At 37.6% G+C, this 16,795-nt stretch overlaps 1 protein-coding gene across 1 annotated transcript in view; it reads left to right on the top strand.

The window, feature by feature from the left end:
- CRPPA (CDP-L-ribitol pyrophosphorylase A) overlaps positions 1–16,795 on the top strand; it is a 125,392-nt gene that overhangs the window by 74,660 nt on the left and 33,937 nt on the right. The window contains exon 9 of the mRNA XM_086742529.1: positions 1,023–1,151. Within this exon, the coding sequence (XP_086598655.1) occupies positions 1,023–1,151 (129 nt within the window). The remainder of the gene's footprint in view (positions 1–1,022; positions 1,152–16,795) is intronic.

Below are 16,795 nucleotides of genomic sequence, written 5' to 3'. Positions count from 1 at the left end.
CACTTAGACAGTAAACGTCTCTTTTAAAAGTGTTGCAAGGGGAAATGAGTAAAAACTCATTATCTGTTAGGATAAATTAACTTAAGGTACAAAGGGAACTGGAAATAGTTTTCCCAGGCACACATCTCTGGGGCTACTTCCATACTCCTACCTCTCTGCCTTTCTGTTTTACATAGAGTGAATTATTCAACCAGAGAGGTATTTTCTCTTTCTTTTAAAGGGAAAGGCATTTCTTCTATTAATAGATGCTTAAACTTTATATGTACAAATCATCATCCTTAATTTTGATTTCTACAGTTAGTAGAAACTTTGTGGAGTAACCTGATTAAACTGGGGAACACGTAAGCCTCGGGAAAGGGTTCAGAGAGCCTTGAGCTAGTTGATATCTCCCTGGAGATACCAGCTTATGTCCAGTAAGACCCACCGTGTTTGTGCAGCATCCCCACTGGGTATGAGACCTGCTTTTTCCTGTGCAAGAGCTCAGGACAGTCATATCCCTACCTTCTTTCTGCTTTTAAAACTTGAAGAATTGTCTTGACATTAATCCAATTTAGGCAACTAGTATGTTACCCTGAAAAGGTAGTAAATTAAAAATACATCTTTAAAGAATGCAGTTCCATTTTAAAAACTTTAAGATGCTTAAGAAAAACATCTGTATTTCTGTAGTATCCTGATAATAAAGAAAAAAAAAACCCACCAAACTGTGTAAGTTAGATTAAAGCTTAGAAAAGAATGTTGTTTGTTTTCAGATTTAATTAAATATTTTTAGTAAGCTGCCTGAACATCGTGTTCTGATGTGTTCTGGCATATTAGTTTCACTGTGCTTTGAGAAAAATTAATTTTCATGCCACAAAATATTTAGTAAGTGGTGGAGTTCAATAGTAATAGAAGTGATCTAAGAAAAACCTTTGTTAGCCTGTATTTTTATGTGTGCTTAAGACATAAAAATAAGGTTAAAAACTGGCAGTCTAAAATAATGCACTTTTTCATAGTGTTTTTTTTTCATATTTGTTCCTTTGCAGGTGCAATTGTCTATTTCAGAAAATACTTCTTTTAACATTGGGATGGAAGAACTAACTAGGATCAAGAAATTTGCAAGGGAAGTGAAAAAGAAAAATATTTTGGTTTATGCTCTCCTTATCCAATATAAGGTATGTAATTCTCTTTCCATGTGCAAATTACCTACTTTTGTGATTTGTATGATTAATGTAGAATCTTCATTTAAAACAAAATCAAAGGGAAATAAATATGACATGAAAAAGATTGGTTGGGAAGATTCTTGCCTATTCTTGTTCAAAATTCAGAAGAGCCTGTAGTTATAGGGAAAAATGTAAGTATTTTGATTAGAGATGATTAAATGTTAAACATTTTTTAGGAGCACACAAAAATGTCAGGACCCTTTTTGTTTTTCTGCTTTGCAACTTGCTTTTTGCAGCATTAAAAAAGTAAAAAACAGTACATTTGATCAGTGGTTCTGCAGAATTTTACATTCCCCATCAAAACAGTGTTCAGTATTCAGGTGACAGAAAGGGCATGGCATATAGGTGGTGAAACAAACAGTGTACATGTCTGCAATAGCAGCAAATTGCCTCAGCTAGAGGCAAAAAGGGTTAGCACTCCAGCATCCTTTGTACTCACAAAAGCCACTTAAAATAAACCATTTTGCCTGGGAAACGTGTTCTGCCAACCAGAAAATTGCCTTGCCTCCAGTGCAGATACAGTTTTTACAGCTTCTTAACTTAGGCAACAATGAAGGAAGAAGTAAGGTAGATATTCAATGGAAATTTTAATAAAGAATAATAAATATAATCTCAGCTGATTTTTTTAGGTTGAATTAGGTATTTGGTTTTATATATTTATATACATTACTGTAGTTGCATATCTCTTTCTGGTATGCCAACGACTCGATTATTTCTCCAAATTCTGTTGGCTTTATTAAGAGCTATGAGTATCAATTCCTATCATTTTATGCTTTTACATACTTCTGTTGCCAACAGAATATGAATACTGTTATTGTATGATACTAGTTTGTCACTTGTTGGTACAAAATAAATGGGTATACAACTGTTCTCAGTCTTCTTTCTGGTACTATCAAACCCCATTTTATCCAGGGTGAATTCTGACTTCCTTTGGTAAAAATTATTGGAATAACTAACTGTTGAAAGGTAGCTCTTAGAGGTGATACAAGTACCTTATCATGGTAAAAATTAACGTTGCAAATATTGCTTCAGTGTAAGTACAGTTTTTTCCCTCTAAACTTCATTGGGTGTCTATATGATTTTACATGCAAATGGATCAAATATACATATGTGGGTAACAACAGCTAGTAAAGCTGCCTGGAAAAAAGGAAAAACTTGTATAATCTTCAGTGGATTTTTGTGAACATGGCACCAAAATATTTTATCAATAACAGACATATATAACAACAGTATGAAGTCTGAATGGAAATTCTTGATCCTTGGTGGTAAGAGAACAGCAGAACAGCAGAACATTGCCTCCATTTTTTTTTCATAATAAAAAGCTAGAATGGTTATGTAAGATCACTGCAGGCAGAGTCATCATTTATTAGCTTGGAAAAAGTATTATACAGAGTAAAACACTTTGCAAAGTGAGTAAACTACTTCTAGCTATCTTGTTTTAAAATGGCTTTAAAACATGTGCTGCTCACAAAGGTGGGGATGTAGTACTGAGTTCCTGCTTGTCAGTGTTTTGATGGATGACTAGCAAATAGGTTATACAGATCATGTGTATATATGTCATATATGTATCAAGTCTTCTTTTGACTGCAGATCTACAAAGAGCATAATTGTTTCTATGGAAAGACTTGACACACGAATCTAGAAACGACATAACCCAAACCTTATTGCTGGTCTGGAGGAGAGTGCGAGGGGGGCACTGTGAACAAAAGCAATTTGTTAAGTGAAAAAACATCTTTAAAACAGTTTTTTGTTTTTTTTTTTTTTAAATTCTAAAGCATTATTTGAGAGTCACCAAGGTATTTTACTTTTAACGCAAGCCATTAGCTAATAGGTGAATCCATAGGTGAATGCAATGCTTGAGGATGGAAAGGTGAATTTCATACAGGCATGATGGGGAGTCCAGAGGTCGGAGAAACACAAAAAGCACCTGCTGCTGTAATGCAGGATGCTCGCCTCTTATTGCAATAACTTCTGTCAGTATCCGCTTTACAGAAGTCCTTCAATGCTGAAGTTTATTTCAGGAAAAGAGTGCTGACAGGTTACTTCATGGAACTTCCCTCCAGCTGACAGGTTGTATCATCACTACCAGACACGCACGGTTGATATACACGCTTTTACTAAGGGATAAAATGTAAGGGGCAAAGAATTATTGAGAGATACGACCATGGTAATACTAAGGCGAAGTTATTTTACGTTTAGAAGGCTTATATGGATAAGTGGGTGTGATGATATGTTGATATAAAAGAATATGGGGACACTCTTTAAGATTCTGCATTAAAAAAAATGTAAATGTCTTGAAATAAGTATTTTTTGAGATATATGATTGTTTTTTATGTTTTAGAAATTGAAATGAAATGCTTTTGGAACCTAGGAGTATATTTTTTATAGTATTAGAGGAGATGTGAAGGCCTAAGAAAAAGTATAAGTCTTAATTTTCATTTCTCAAATGCAGTCCTTATTTGGCATTTAGAAAAAGATGTGAGTACTTCTATGAATATCTGATATTCTAAGAAGCTAATCAGGAAAACTAAAGGAAAAGGCTTTAATATGCTTTATAAATGACCTGCTTGGTACCTTCCATTTGCTCAAAATGAGTGCGTGTTCACGGCTTGTACACAAATAGTTATTTCTCTCATAAACATCATGCATGGAATACCAAATCACTGATACTGGTGCAAAGATAGGATCCACTTGATATCAGCTCTAGGTCGCCTCCTGAAAATATTGTTAATTTAAATTTAACTTTGGAAACTATTTTTAGAGGCAGTTATTTTCTAAAACAGTTCCACAATGTTAGAAATGTTTTACATATTCATAACATAGAGGGGAAAAGAGTATTCAGTAAATTCCAGAGTCTGAACTTGTGGAGTTACGTTTTTGGAGTTTTTCAGATGAGTTGAAGGAAATAGCTGATAAGCAAGATGAATTTAATATAAGGAAAAAAATAATTTTTTTTAATGGGAAATATAACTGGCATATGCTGATGACGATGTTAGTAAAATTCCAACTGTTTTGATTTAATGAGTACTTGACTGTGAAAATAGAGTGACTGATATGGTATAATTATATATCAGAATCAGATTTTCTTTAAAGTTTAGTAGAGTGTAATGCTAATTCTGAATATTAGGAGGAAAAGCTATAAAAAGAAGCCAAGTTTTTATTAAATAAGCAAAGTTTTACTTAAAAGAGATGTTAAGAATTGCTAAGAAACCAAGGAATACAAAAGGTAATGTCAAGACATAGCATCTGTGCAGGGATAGAAATGTATTAATCTTAAACACATTAGTTTATGTCATTCAGACGACAAGATTTGGGAGGGAACCTCGGTTGCATGTGGTAGTTATTTGTTAATCTTTTTTCAGAGCAATGGAATAACACTGAACTTGGGCATTTATCTCATAAACACATGCATTATTATCTTTATCTTGATCTAGAATTTTCAGTAATAACTTTTTTACTTTTCACAGAGAATAAAAAGGAACAATTATCATCCAAAATAAAGCATGTATGGATGGACATAGGAAGCCACAGAAAGCTTTAAAATACAAAAGTACTACTAATATATAGTGGCTATAGAACTGTATTAATTTTAAATAACTCTACTTCAGAGAAGCAGTGACAGAATGTCACATAAGAATAGCAAATATGTGCTAAGGCTTGCCTGGGATAAGGTGACCCCAAATACTTTTGCCTCTGAAAATGCTATTTGATTAAGATCAGGAACTATTCATTGACAGCCAGAAAAATCACAGTCCATACACTAAAAAGAGACAAATGATGCAATAGAATAATTGTTATAAAGCTGCTTGGAAGTAAAAGGAAACTGAAGTGTGGGTGATTTCTTATACAAACATACTGGACATTCATTGTAGACTTTAAGACTTTTTGAAGACAAGAGGCCCATCTAGAGTGTGCTTCATGGCTCAAGAAATACTTGAGTGCTATTTTTTTTTCCATCTGGCTTGGTAAATCAAAAAGGTAAACGTTTATGGTTTCTTTTTCATCAGAGATCCCTTAAAAGTAGTATTATGTGCAGACTTAAGGCAGTGGTTCTCAAAACAGGAATCACAAGCCCAAATGGGATCATCCAAGTAGCAAAGCAGAAGGTGGTTTGGCAACCAGTAGTGAAATAATGAGCCTGAAAGGCAAATGAAGTAAAATGATGAACTAAAAGTTTGATGACTTGTTGAAAACAAATCAGCCATGCCCTACATGACCCTTGCATGCTTCTTAATTAATTTAATAATCAGCGCAGAATTGGTCAGAGGATTGCAATCTAATTAGAATGATTGGGGTGCTGCCTGGAGACATCTCTCTTCTCAAGATGACACTTTTTTTTTATTTCAGCTGCAACGACATAATAGATTGTAATGAATCTGGAAACCTACATCTATTCATAGAAGTCCTTAAGGCCAAGTAATTACTGTGTAGTATTTTCAAGAACCAGAAACTGAACTTTTAAGTAGCATGATCCTACAGACTATTCATGCTTTCATCAAGGAAAATTGGGCAAATGAGTGATGACCCTGAGCGATCTTGCTTGCACAGAGTGTGGGACAGAGAGGAAAATCAAATCCAGTTTGAAACTTTCTACATAAATAACCTCATAAAAATCAGCATCTGTAAGCTTATTAATACAAAGGCTTAGGAAGTCATTCATGAATAAAACCAGAGATTGATATTTATGAAGGCTGGACACTGTTTTATCCTTAATTATTGCTACTGTCTGCAATCAGCCATGACTGCATATTTTGCAATAGGTAGAACTGGCATGATGAAGATGATTTACAAACACTGACTTCTAAAATAAAACTACATGTCGTTCATGATGGAATTTTCAGTGAATAAAAAATACTGAATTGGGAGATGTATTAACTTAATACTCAAGATATCAAACATAAAACTATCCTTTTCCCTTGGGAATGACTCACACAAAAATAGTGAGATTGCTCATAAAAGACAATATTCTGAATGGGCCATATCGCCTTTTAATGCCCACAAAGGATGGTAGTAGAATGTATGGAATAAAATGCTTACAGGTGATATTTTGCATATGTCAATTTTCAGATCTTCAGTAATATTTAACCTGTCTTCATATTTGAATTTTGCAGTTGGGTGGAGATTATTTGAAGCAGATTTATTTGCTTTGGTGAAAAAGATTATACTTTCATGGAGAAGAATCATTGTGCTCCATCAGTATTTTCACATACATGAACAAATACAGTTAACTTTCCAACCCACCTTGATAGTTTTGTCTTTGATTTTGTTTTGAAATCTTCAACAGCTCATCAATCATTGATATATTTTACTGTGTGAATGTGTGGAAATCTTAATCGGCTTTGTCGAAAAGTGTACGATCAAAACCATTGGTCCATCTGGTTGATTCGATCATCAGAATTTTTTGTCTGTCAGACTTGCTAACATGAAAGCACATTTACAGGAACTTCTGAAAATAACACAGTTTTTAAATAGAGATTTAGTCATACTGTTTGTAAGAACTGCCTGGTAGTACAACATATTTCTATATCAAAATTAATGGAGAATTCTGTTAAGATTTCTGTCAATGAAATATTTATTACTTAACTACCGAAAATCAGTTCTAAATTTAATGTTTGAAAGACAGAAAGCTGAGTAGTTCCAAAGAAATACTTCTATGTGTGAATATTTTTTCTGCTATGTACAGAAATAATAAACCAGCTAGGTGGCTTTTTATTTTGAACTGAAATCTTTTTCACCAAACCAGCCTTCTGCATCTGTTTTGTACCATTCAAAGCAGGTCAAGAAATTTTAAAAAGTCACATCTCTGGAACATTAGTCAATTAAGAAATATATTAATTCCAAGTTTACCAAAATGTTAGTTAAACTTTGGGCTTTGAGTCAGGAAAGGTCATAAACATTTGAGTTAAATTATTTAACAGAAACCTGGAAATGGCCACAAGTTGTACCAGAGGAGGTTTAGATTGGACATGAGGAAAAACTTTTTCTCCCAAAGAGTGGTCAGGCACTGGAATGGCCTGCCCAGGGAGGTGGTGGAGTCGCCGTCCCTGGCAGTGTTCAAGAGGCGGCTTGATGAGGAGCTACAAGATATGGTTTAGTAGCTGTGGCAGCAATGGTTGTGGGAAGACGGTTGGACTAGATGATGTTATAGGTCCCATCCAACCATGTGATTCTATGATTCTATGATCTCCCTTTTACTTGAAATGCTCTGGTGTGTACCATTGTGGGAAGCAGAGCTGCTTGCCTGTACTGCTGCTGATTTTAGTGGATATCCTGATGCCTGATACTGGATCGTATTGGTCAATGAATTGTGATGATTATTATTTTTGACAGAGTTTTAGTGTGTCTACCTTGAATGCATGCATACGTGCTCTTATATTTGCTTGCTCAGTTTCTCTCACTGGCTCTCTCTTTCTCTCTGTTGTTCTCTCTCCCTTGCTTTTCCTTGTTTCCCCTCAAGTCTTCCTTCCCTCCTAGCCAAAGCAGGTAATACATTAGTGGATTTATTACAACTGTGCAACTTTACTAAAGGTGCTCAAATGAAGCATTTCCACAAACTAACTTTGCAGTGTAGTACCAAATTTCCCATCTGAGGAAGACGAGCTTTTTAGAAAAATAATTGGTAACCTTTCGGGTTTCCATTTAATAACTGTATAGACTTTTATCAGAGAAAGGTCAGAAAGTTACTCAATTTGTCTCTGCTATTACAGCTTCTAGGAGTTTAACAAGCTGCACAGAAAATGATGAGATGAATGTTTTATGCCTTGTACACATGACCTTTTTAGACTTATTTGAGCTGTTGAACTTCTAATTGGAGAAATCAGAGTTCTCCCATCAACTTGTCAGCCAAAATGATTAAGGCATGTAGGCTTACCTTAAAAGTCATGTCTTCATAACACGATCTTTAAACTTCCTTGTGTTTATAGCCCAGTTCAGCCATTCTGCCTATGTTAGTCAATACAGGTTGCCAGTTGTTTCTTTTGTGGATATTTTAATTGTATAAAATATATTACTTTAATATAGCTTAATAGTATGGAGTGGAATTTTAGGGAACCAATGGATTCAAAAGGTGAAAATGCCAAGCTCTCCAGAGGAAAGGAACATGTGGTATACAATATAGCAACTTACAAAAGTGGGTATGAATTAATTATGCCAGATACTTTAATGTGATTGGTTCCAATTTAATGCTTATTTCCTTTTGCAAAAACAAATACTATGAACATCAAATCTAAGTTTCATCTTCAAATCTGCTACTTTTTCTCACTTTTTTTCCATCTTAAGAAAGCTTTGATGTTGACCTGCTATCTCTTAGTGGAAACATACAAACATTTAATATGAAAGGATATTGACACAAAATTTTGTTTGCAAACAAACTGCTTTTAACTTATTTTTTCCATTGCTGGCTTGCCTGACAGAAACCTGTGAAGTTCGTTGTATCTGTTCATGGACAGTTGCACTTTCGAATTGTTATGCTGCAGTTCTCAGCTTAAAGCAATGCTTTTGTACTCTTTTACTACTTAAGCTGGGCATCAAAAATTAGTCTTCTTAGATTTGAGCTACTAACCCCAAATCTTATTTGTTGCTTATATCAGATTGTTCATATGAAAGTCATCCATTATGAAACATACTTAGTGCTGAAGTATATAAAAATAATATGTGATAATTACACCTTATGGCAAAAGCCATGTAATGTCAAGAGTGAAAAATGCCCTTTACTCCCTAGCCTGTGCACAGCCTTCAGGTCCCAGTGAACTTTTGGGAAAATTGTTTGGGAAGATAGAAATAAAACATAACAGACATTTTGGATTGAAAATATCAGAAAACTAGTAATTTTTGTAGTTTGTGAAATAAAGATCATTTTCTCTGTGTAACAGTGATAGAAAATATAGGAAATTATAAATCTGCTTTTGCTACTGTAGATCTTTCCCAACATGTATTTTCTGTTGTCTTCAAATGAGACTGCTTCTCTTTTTGATTCTGGGTTTTAAGAAATGTGAAATAATCCAGCCCCCATTTACTTCCTTCTGCTATACTAGAGCTGTGTTTCTTGGCTGCAATAGGGTTTTTCTTTGAATGAAAGATAGTGCATCCTTACGTAGGATGAGTGAGAGCTGTCCTTTTCACACATTATTATTTCTCCAACTAATTAGGAATGCACCTTTTAATACAACTAACAACAGTCGTTCAAAAATGCAGTTAAAAATTGCTAAAGCTATAGCATTAAGAAAACAGAACTGGAAGAGAGTGTGTGACACTGAGTTGAGTCCCCTGCTTTCTAGTCTTGCATTCTTCTCATTAACCAGTCAAGTGCTCTTCCAAAATGGATTAGGTTTTTCTGCATCCCTCACTCTTATTGGAAGACCAGTGTTTTATCTCTTTCTGCATGCATAGTGCAGTCATATCCTTCTCAGAATTATTTTTATAGAATAAGGAATTCAAGCTCTTCCATCCTCCTGCTATGTGCTACCGTGTCTATCCTAGTAGCTCCTTTGTGCACTTGAACCTTTTTGAGATTTGTACAACTATGTCACTTACCGATCTCACTTGGAAGCACCTGTCCTGATACATCCCAGGTTTGAGTTTCTTTCTTGGGATGGGTTTTACTACGCTACAATATATTACCACCAAAGATGACCATAATGAGTCAGATTAGACGTTTGCCTAAAGTATTATCTTGTGTCTAACAGTAGCTGTGATGAAATGCCTAGGAGGGAATCAGATCAGAGCAAGCATGTATGACATCCCCTAATTCTCACCCTGTACTCAGTTATTGTTAACTTAAGTATTTTCTGAGCCGGAACTGTTTTCTATGGAAGTATTAGCTTTAATAGATTTCTGTTCCATGATCTTCTCTAGTCCCTTGAGGTGCATGTAAACTTTTTGCATCCACTGTGTCCCCTAAAGAAGAACTACATAGACTGGAACACAAACAGAGAGAGTTCTTCACAAAATGGTGTCCTAATCACAAGGTCTTACTCCTAAGTAATAATGGTCTGCTGAGATCCCATCATTTAAAATGTGAAATACACATGCATTATATTATATTAATCTATATTAAAATTCATTTATCATTTTATTGTCTAGTTACTCTGTTTATAGTGGCCATTCTGCATTTCATTTGAGTCAGCCCTACACTAATGAACTTTTTATCATAAGCAAACTCATATTTTGTCCTGGAGTACTGCATCCAGCTCTGGAGCCTGTAACATAAGAAGGACATGGACCAGTTGGAGAGGGTCCAGAGGAGGGCCATGAAGATGATCAGAGGGCTGGAGCACCTCTCCTATGAGGGCAGGCTGAGAGAGTTTGGTCTGTTCAGCCTGGAGAAGAGAAGGCTCCAGTGAGATCTTATAGCAGCCTTCCAGTACCTAAAGGGGACATATAAAAAAGAAGAGGAGAAACTCTTCATAAAGGCCTGTAGCAATAGAACAAGGGGTAATGGTTTTAAAATAGAAGGAGGTAGATTCAGACATGATATAAGGAAAAAAATTTTACAATGAGGGTGGTGAAACACTGGCACAGGTTGCCCAGAGAGGTGGTGGATGCCCCATCTCTGGAAACATTCAAGGCCAGGTCGGATGAGGCTCTGAGCAACCTGATCTCATTGAAGATGTCCTTGCTTCTTGCAGGGAGATTGGACTAGATGACCTTTGAAGGTCCCTTTCAGCCTCAACTATTCTATGATTCTGTGATTCTATATTACTGCTTACTCATTTTTCCAGTTTGTTTATGAATGTGTTGAACAACATAGATCCTATACCCACTGGAACTATGCGGATTCATTTTTGAGAACTGACCATTTACTCCTCCCCTGTCCACTCTGTCTTTTGAGCAAGTGTTTATCCATGTCAGGACTTAGGTCTTACATTATGGCACCTTAGTTTTCTTAAAAGCCTTTGGCAAAGAATTTTGTTGAAAGTCTTGGAAATCCCAGTAAATTCAATCAGCTGTCACCCATTTCTTTGAAGCAATCCAGTAAGATTGCAAAATAAAACTTCAGAAGAAAGGCCCATTGACTCTACCATCATCTTTATCTCATTGTCTGCTATTACTAGCTGGTATTTCATTTTTTTGTTAAATTTGTTTAATTTTCTTAAATTGCCTGGTATAGACTTAACACTTTCTCTTCTGTAGTTACCTATATCTTTCCAGATTTTTGTTGTTTTAAATTGGCAATTGCTACCCAGTCGTGCCTACTAAGGCAATTTTTAAACTAGAGATTATGCACCACTGTTAGGAGCTGAGCTTCAGAACTGTTGGGTGAATGCCATACAGTCCTGAGGATTTGTTACATTCCTCCCTTTATTTTTTTCCATACCTCTTCTACAGTTAACTGCAATTTTACAGGTTATTTGTCTGTAAACAAAGAGAGGATCCAGCATGTGAGTTTCCCTACACCAGTTCGGAGAATTAATTTAGTTTCCCTTCAATAGCTGTGTCTTTCCTGAGTGCTCACTGCGCACATTGATCATCAGTTGGCCCTGCAGACTCTCTGGCAGACTTCCTACTTCTGATGTGAATGAGGAAAGATTTGTAACTGGGTTTGATTCTTTTTGCTACTTGTTCCTCAGAATCTTTTTTTTTTTTTTTTTTTTGCCTTACTGTGTTTTTATAATTACTATGCCAACATTTATGATCCTCTCTAGTTTTTCTATCTGGGCATGCCTCCAAATTTTTGAAGGATGCCACCTTTTTACAACCCCCCTTATCCTGCTGTTGAATGATAGTGCCCTCTTTCTGCCCCTTCCCCTTTCAGAAGCCAAGCATCTTCACTCTTCTTGTAGGTCTAGCTGCTGGACCTGATTCTTGTTGCAAGTTTTATATATTTTGACCTGTTTCTTTTCTGTTTACTGGGACAGGAAACTTATCCTTCGGTTCTGTTTCTCTCCTTTTCTCTTTTCTTTCTACTTTGTCTTTATTGTCCTGTGCTTCTCTTGATCTATCTTCCTGCTCCTATTGTGGCCCATCATCCTGGGTTTGTTGTATAGCAGATGTTTGCAAATTTTGTCTTGTCTGGACACACTTTTTCCTGTTTTCTTGAGCCATGACCTCATGTCCTAGCTAAATCTTGCATTCTGAGATTTCTAGTGCAACATATTTTATGCGTATTAGAATCATAGAATCATAGAATGGTTAGAGTTGGAAGGGACCTTCAAAGGTCATCTAGTCCAACCCCCTGCAAGAAGCAGGGACATCCCCGACTAGATCAGGTTGCTCAGAGCCTCATCCAGCCTGGCCTTGAACGTTTCCAGGGATGGGGCTTCCACCACCTCTCTGGGCAACCTGTTCCAGTGTTCTACAACCCTCAGTGTAAAAAATTTTTTCCTAATATCCAATCTAAATCTACCCCCCACTATTTTAAAACCATTACCCCTCGTCCTATTGCAACAGGCCCTACTGAACAGCCTCTCCCCATCTTCTTGTAGGCCCCCTTGAGGTACTGGAAGACCGCTATCAGGTCTCCCCGGAGCCTCCTCTTCTCCAGGCTGAACAGCCCCAACTGTCTCTGCCTGTCCTCATAGGAGAGGTGCTCCAGCCCTCTGATCATCTTCATGGCCCTCCTCTGGACTTTCTCCAACTGATCCATGTCCTTCTTGTGTTGGGGGCTCCAGAGCTGGACACAGTACTCCAGGTGGGGTCTCACCACGGCAGAGTAGAGGGGGAGAATCACCTCCCTTGACCTGCTGGCCACGCTTCTCTTGATGCAACCCAGGATGCGGTTGGTCGTCTGGGCCGCAAGGGCGCATTGCCGGCTTATGTTGAGCTTCTCATCCACCAGCACTCCCAAGTCCTTCTCCTCAGGGCTGCTCTCGATCCATTCTCCACCCAGCCTGTATTTGTGCCTGGGATTGCCATGACCCAGGTGCAGGACCTTGCACTTGGCCTGGTTGAACTTCATGAGGTTGGCATGGGCTCACCTCTCCAGCCTGTCAAGGTCCCTCTGGATGGCATCCCTCCCTTCCAGCGTGTCGACGGCACCACACAGCTTGGTGTCATTGGTGAACTTGCTGAGGGTGTGCTCTATCCCACTGTCCATGTCGCCGACAAAGATGTTGAACAGGGCCAGGCCCAGCACGGACCCCTGAGGGATGCCACTCGTGACCGGTCTCCACTTGAACATCGAGCCATTGACCACCACTCTCTGAGTGCGGCCATCCAGCCAACTCCTTATGCACCAAGTGGTCCGTCCATCAAACCCATGTCTCTCTAGTTTAGAGAGAAGGGTGTCATGTGGGACAGTGTCAAAAGCTTTGCACAAGTCCAGGTAGATGATATCCGTTGCTTGTCCCTTGTCCACCAATGCTGTCACCCCATCATAGAAGGCCACCAAATTGGTCAGGCACAATCTGCCCTTGGTGAAGCCATGTTGGCTGTCACCAACCACCTCCTTGCTCTCCATGTGCCTTAGCATGGTTTCCAGGAGAATCTGCTCCATGACCTTGCCAGGCACAGAGGTGAGGCTGACTGGCCTGTAGTTGCCTAGGTCTTCCTTGTTACCCTTTTAAAAAATCTGGGTTATGTTCCCTCTCTTCCAGTCATCGGGGACTGTCTTTCAGGTTCAGCATGTGATTCTTTTTGCTATATGAGTATTGTTTTCATCTCCTGTATATCTTAAAGAGAAATGATGAAGCACCATTCTTGTGCAAGCTCCCCTGATGCCTATGAACAGCTCTTGTGCATGTTCTTGTGCTCTTGTCAGCCATGCTTTCTCATCTAGCCATTTGCCTCGTTTTATCTATTCAGTTACAGTGTTCAAAGTGCAAATATGCCCTTGCTCCTTCAGCGTTCCATACCCACATTTGCACCAAGCATCTCACAGACCTTGCTGCAAACAGCATCTAAACCAACCAACTGCCAAGCAAGAGACAAGCAAACAGGTTCACTTACAGCCAATAATTACATGTTGTTTCTCTTCACCAAGGATAAGGCCAGAACAATCTCTGAGTGCATTCTGCTACTCGCTTCTGGTTGCTGAGAGATATTTCCTTTTTTAAATTTAGCAAGAACAGGAGCAAATCTTGTGGCAACTTAATCTCACTGATGTTAAGTCTCTACGCATTTCTGCTGCCTTTCATCTAAATATGTTTTAGAATATCTGGGTATGAAGATGTGTTCATATCTCAAGACAGTGTGAGCTGCATAGTGTTTGAAGTTTAAACTCTACTGTGAAAATTCTCTTAAGACATGGAAATGTATAAACTTAAGACTAATGGAGGTAGAATGAGGTATTCTTGTATTTTATAAAAAAATACTGTCTTTCAGAGAAAGATACGTAGATCATATGAAACCTCCATGGGTAGTGATTTTCATCTGAATTTTATTGTGAAGTAACTTCTGAAAGTTAGTTTCCTATTGTATGCTTGCATTAAAAAAGGTGGAAGATGTTACCATTATAGAATTTCCAGCATTCACAGTCTAAACTAATTACATTTGATTTAAAAAAAATCTTTGAGCTGTTGTTTTCCTAAGCCAATTTTTATTCATTCTCCTAAATAATATTTTCACTATATTCCAAGCCTTACAGTGTAATTTCCCACCAGCTCAGAAGTCATGCTTTCTCTTGAGAGGCAGAGCCTGTTACCTCAATGGGCTGCTTGATTTATAACTGTTTTGATCTCTGAAGTTTCCACTAAGCAGAATCTTTAAAAAAAATGAGATTGCTTACATTTGAGTTTGATTCAACCTGTGTGGTACTGGCAGCAGCATGAATGCTCATTTTTGGCAGAGCCTCTGCCTTCAACTTTTTCCGTGACTCAGTTTTTCCGTTCTTATGCAGATGAATGCTCAAGTATCTCTCACTTGTGTGTTTAATTCCAGTGTTCTGTGGTTAAATTTATCCCACCAGGTGTTGAATTTTGTAGGCAAAATTTTTAGCAAAACATCTGAGAGACAGAGGTAGTGTATGATCTTTACTTAAACAACAGCAGTAAGAAGTATGCTTTGTAAGGCTGACTACACACAAGCTTTTGTGTCCACTCGCTCCCCGAGCTGTGCAGTTTTAGTAGCTTCTCCTTGTCCTGTGAGATCTGTCATTATCCAAAATGAGGTAGAATTGCTTCAGAGCTTTGCTTTGACTAGATCAGATACCAGTTTCATAATTCAGCTTTTGATTTTTGCCCTCAAAGTGTGCTCTGTGCTTGCAATGTTCAAGGCACAAGGAGTAGTCTGTGAAATTATGGCTGAACTTAACATCATGAACTCAGGGAATTTATGAAACAGAATTGGTGGTGGTGTCAAAAGGAGCAGCATGCGCCTTTTCCTCTGAAGTCGAGAGTAACCTTTCTCCATCTTTTGATTCTGCTGTTGGAGGAAGAGGGGGTGTTAGTTCCTTCTGTAAAAGGTAAATTACTTCTTTCAAGGACCTCCTAATTGGGGTCAGGGTGAAACTCCATTTCTTGTGCTCCCTTCTGTTCATGTGCATCATTTCCTTGTTCTGTTAATAAGAAATTTTAATTAAAACATTGCCCCTCCATTTCTACTAGATGTATACGTTACATAATGACAGAACTTTTTGAGGATTAAGTCCTTGTTACGTAAGGTATGGGACAACTCAGCAAAACATGATGCAGTTACCCAGAGTAGAGATGAAACATCTTGAATTCTGTTTCTAAAAGCAGTGGCAGTAGCTGAGGAGGACTCTGCCCTTGGGACTTTGTGTTTGGGCAGAAGAAAAACTGAAGCAAATGTACTGATGTTTCAGAGTTTGTATTTACTTGTCGGATTTCTAAAACCATCCATAAAATGCTCCAAATGCTTGCATTACACAGGAATGTAACAGTTACCTTACTTCCTGAGGAATAATTCACACACTGAAATTATTACAGCCTAAAATAATTACATTCCTGCAAAGAACTTGAAATATTGAGGTTCAAATAAATGCATACTACTGCAAATAAACCTTGCTGATTTTGGTTTTTCAGAACCTGTTCAACAGTGGTTGGTTTGAAGGATCCAGTTATCTGAAAATTTGAACAGAAACGGTTTCCAGTGAAAAGTTTGAATTCAGAATATTTTCAAATTATGTAAGCAGAACATACTATGTTTGCTCTAGATAAAATGTTTTATGCTGAAAACATTGTTTAAACATTATGTTATCCATCAGGAAAGAAAAAATTCTTAATATTATTAGAATCCTATTAGGGAATGGGGGTGTAAGAGGGGAGATGTTGTAGGATAGGAGAGCATTTTGTGATGTATTTTCTCCCACACTGCTCGTTCATTTTGTTATGCAAATCCATCTTTAGGAGAAGCTTAGTTTACCAGCCAGTACTTTATCACATGCACATTTTCAGGAACACAAAGGTAGGTAAGCCAGATTACTAATACTGTACGTATAATTTAATAAATTTGTATACAGAAATTTAATCCCACTGGAAAGGATCAAGTCAAATCACACTAAAGAGAGCGTGGTTTTAGGCTGGTCGCCATGGGAGACCCGTGTAAGGCTGTGAGTTGCTTCTAAGATTCCACACTTCATCTCTGGCCAAACAGGTTTGGTCTGACAGAAACCATGCCATCCTCTGCGTGCATAAAACTAGGAGATCCGTTCATGACTCTGGTACTGTGATAGATGTGAAGTTCGGAAGCTCTTTACTTTT

Source organism: Chlamydotis macqueenii, chromosome 2 (assembly GCF_036417535.1).
Source record: "Chlamydotis macqueenii isolate bChlMac1 chromosome 2, bChlMac1.mat, whole genome shotgun sequence".
Lineage (NCBI taxonomy): Eukaryota > Metazoa > Chordata > Aves > Otidiformes > Otididae > Chlamydotis > Chlamydotis macqueenii.
Note: the sequence above shows the minus strand (reverse complement) of the source record. Positions and strands in the feature narration are given on the sequence as shown.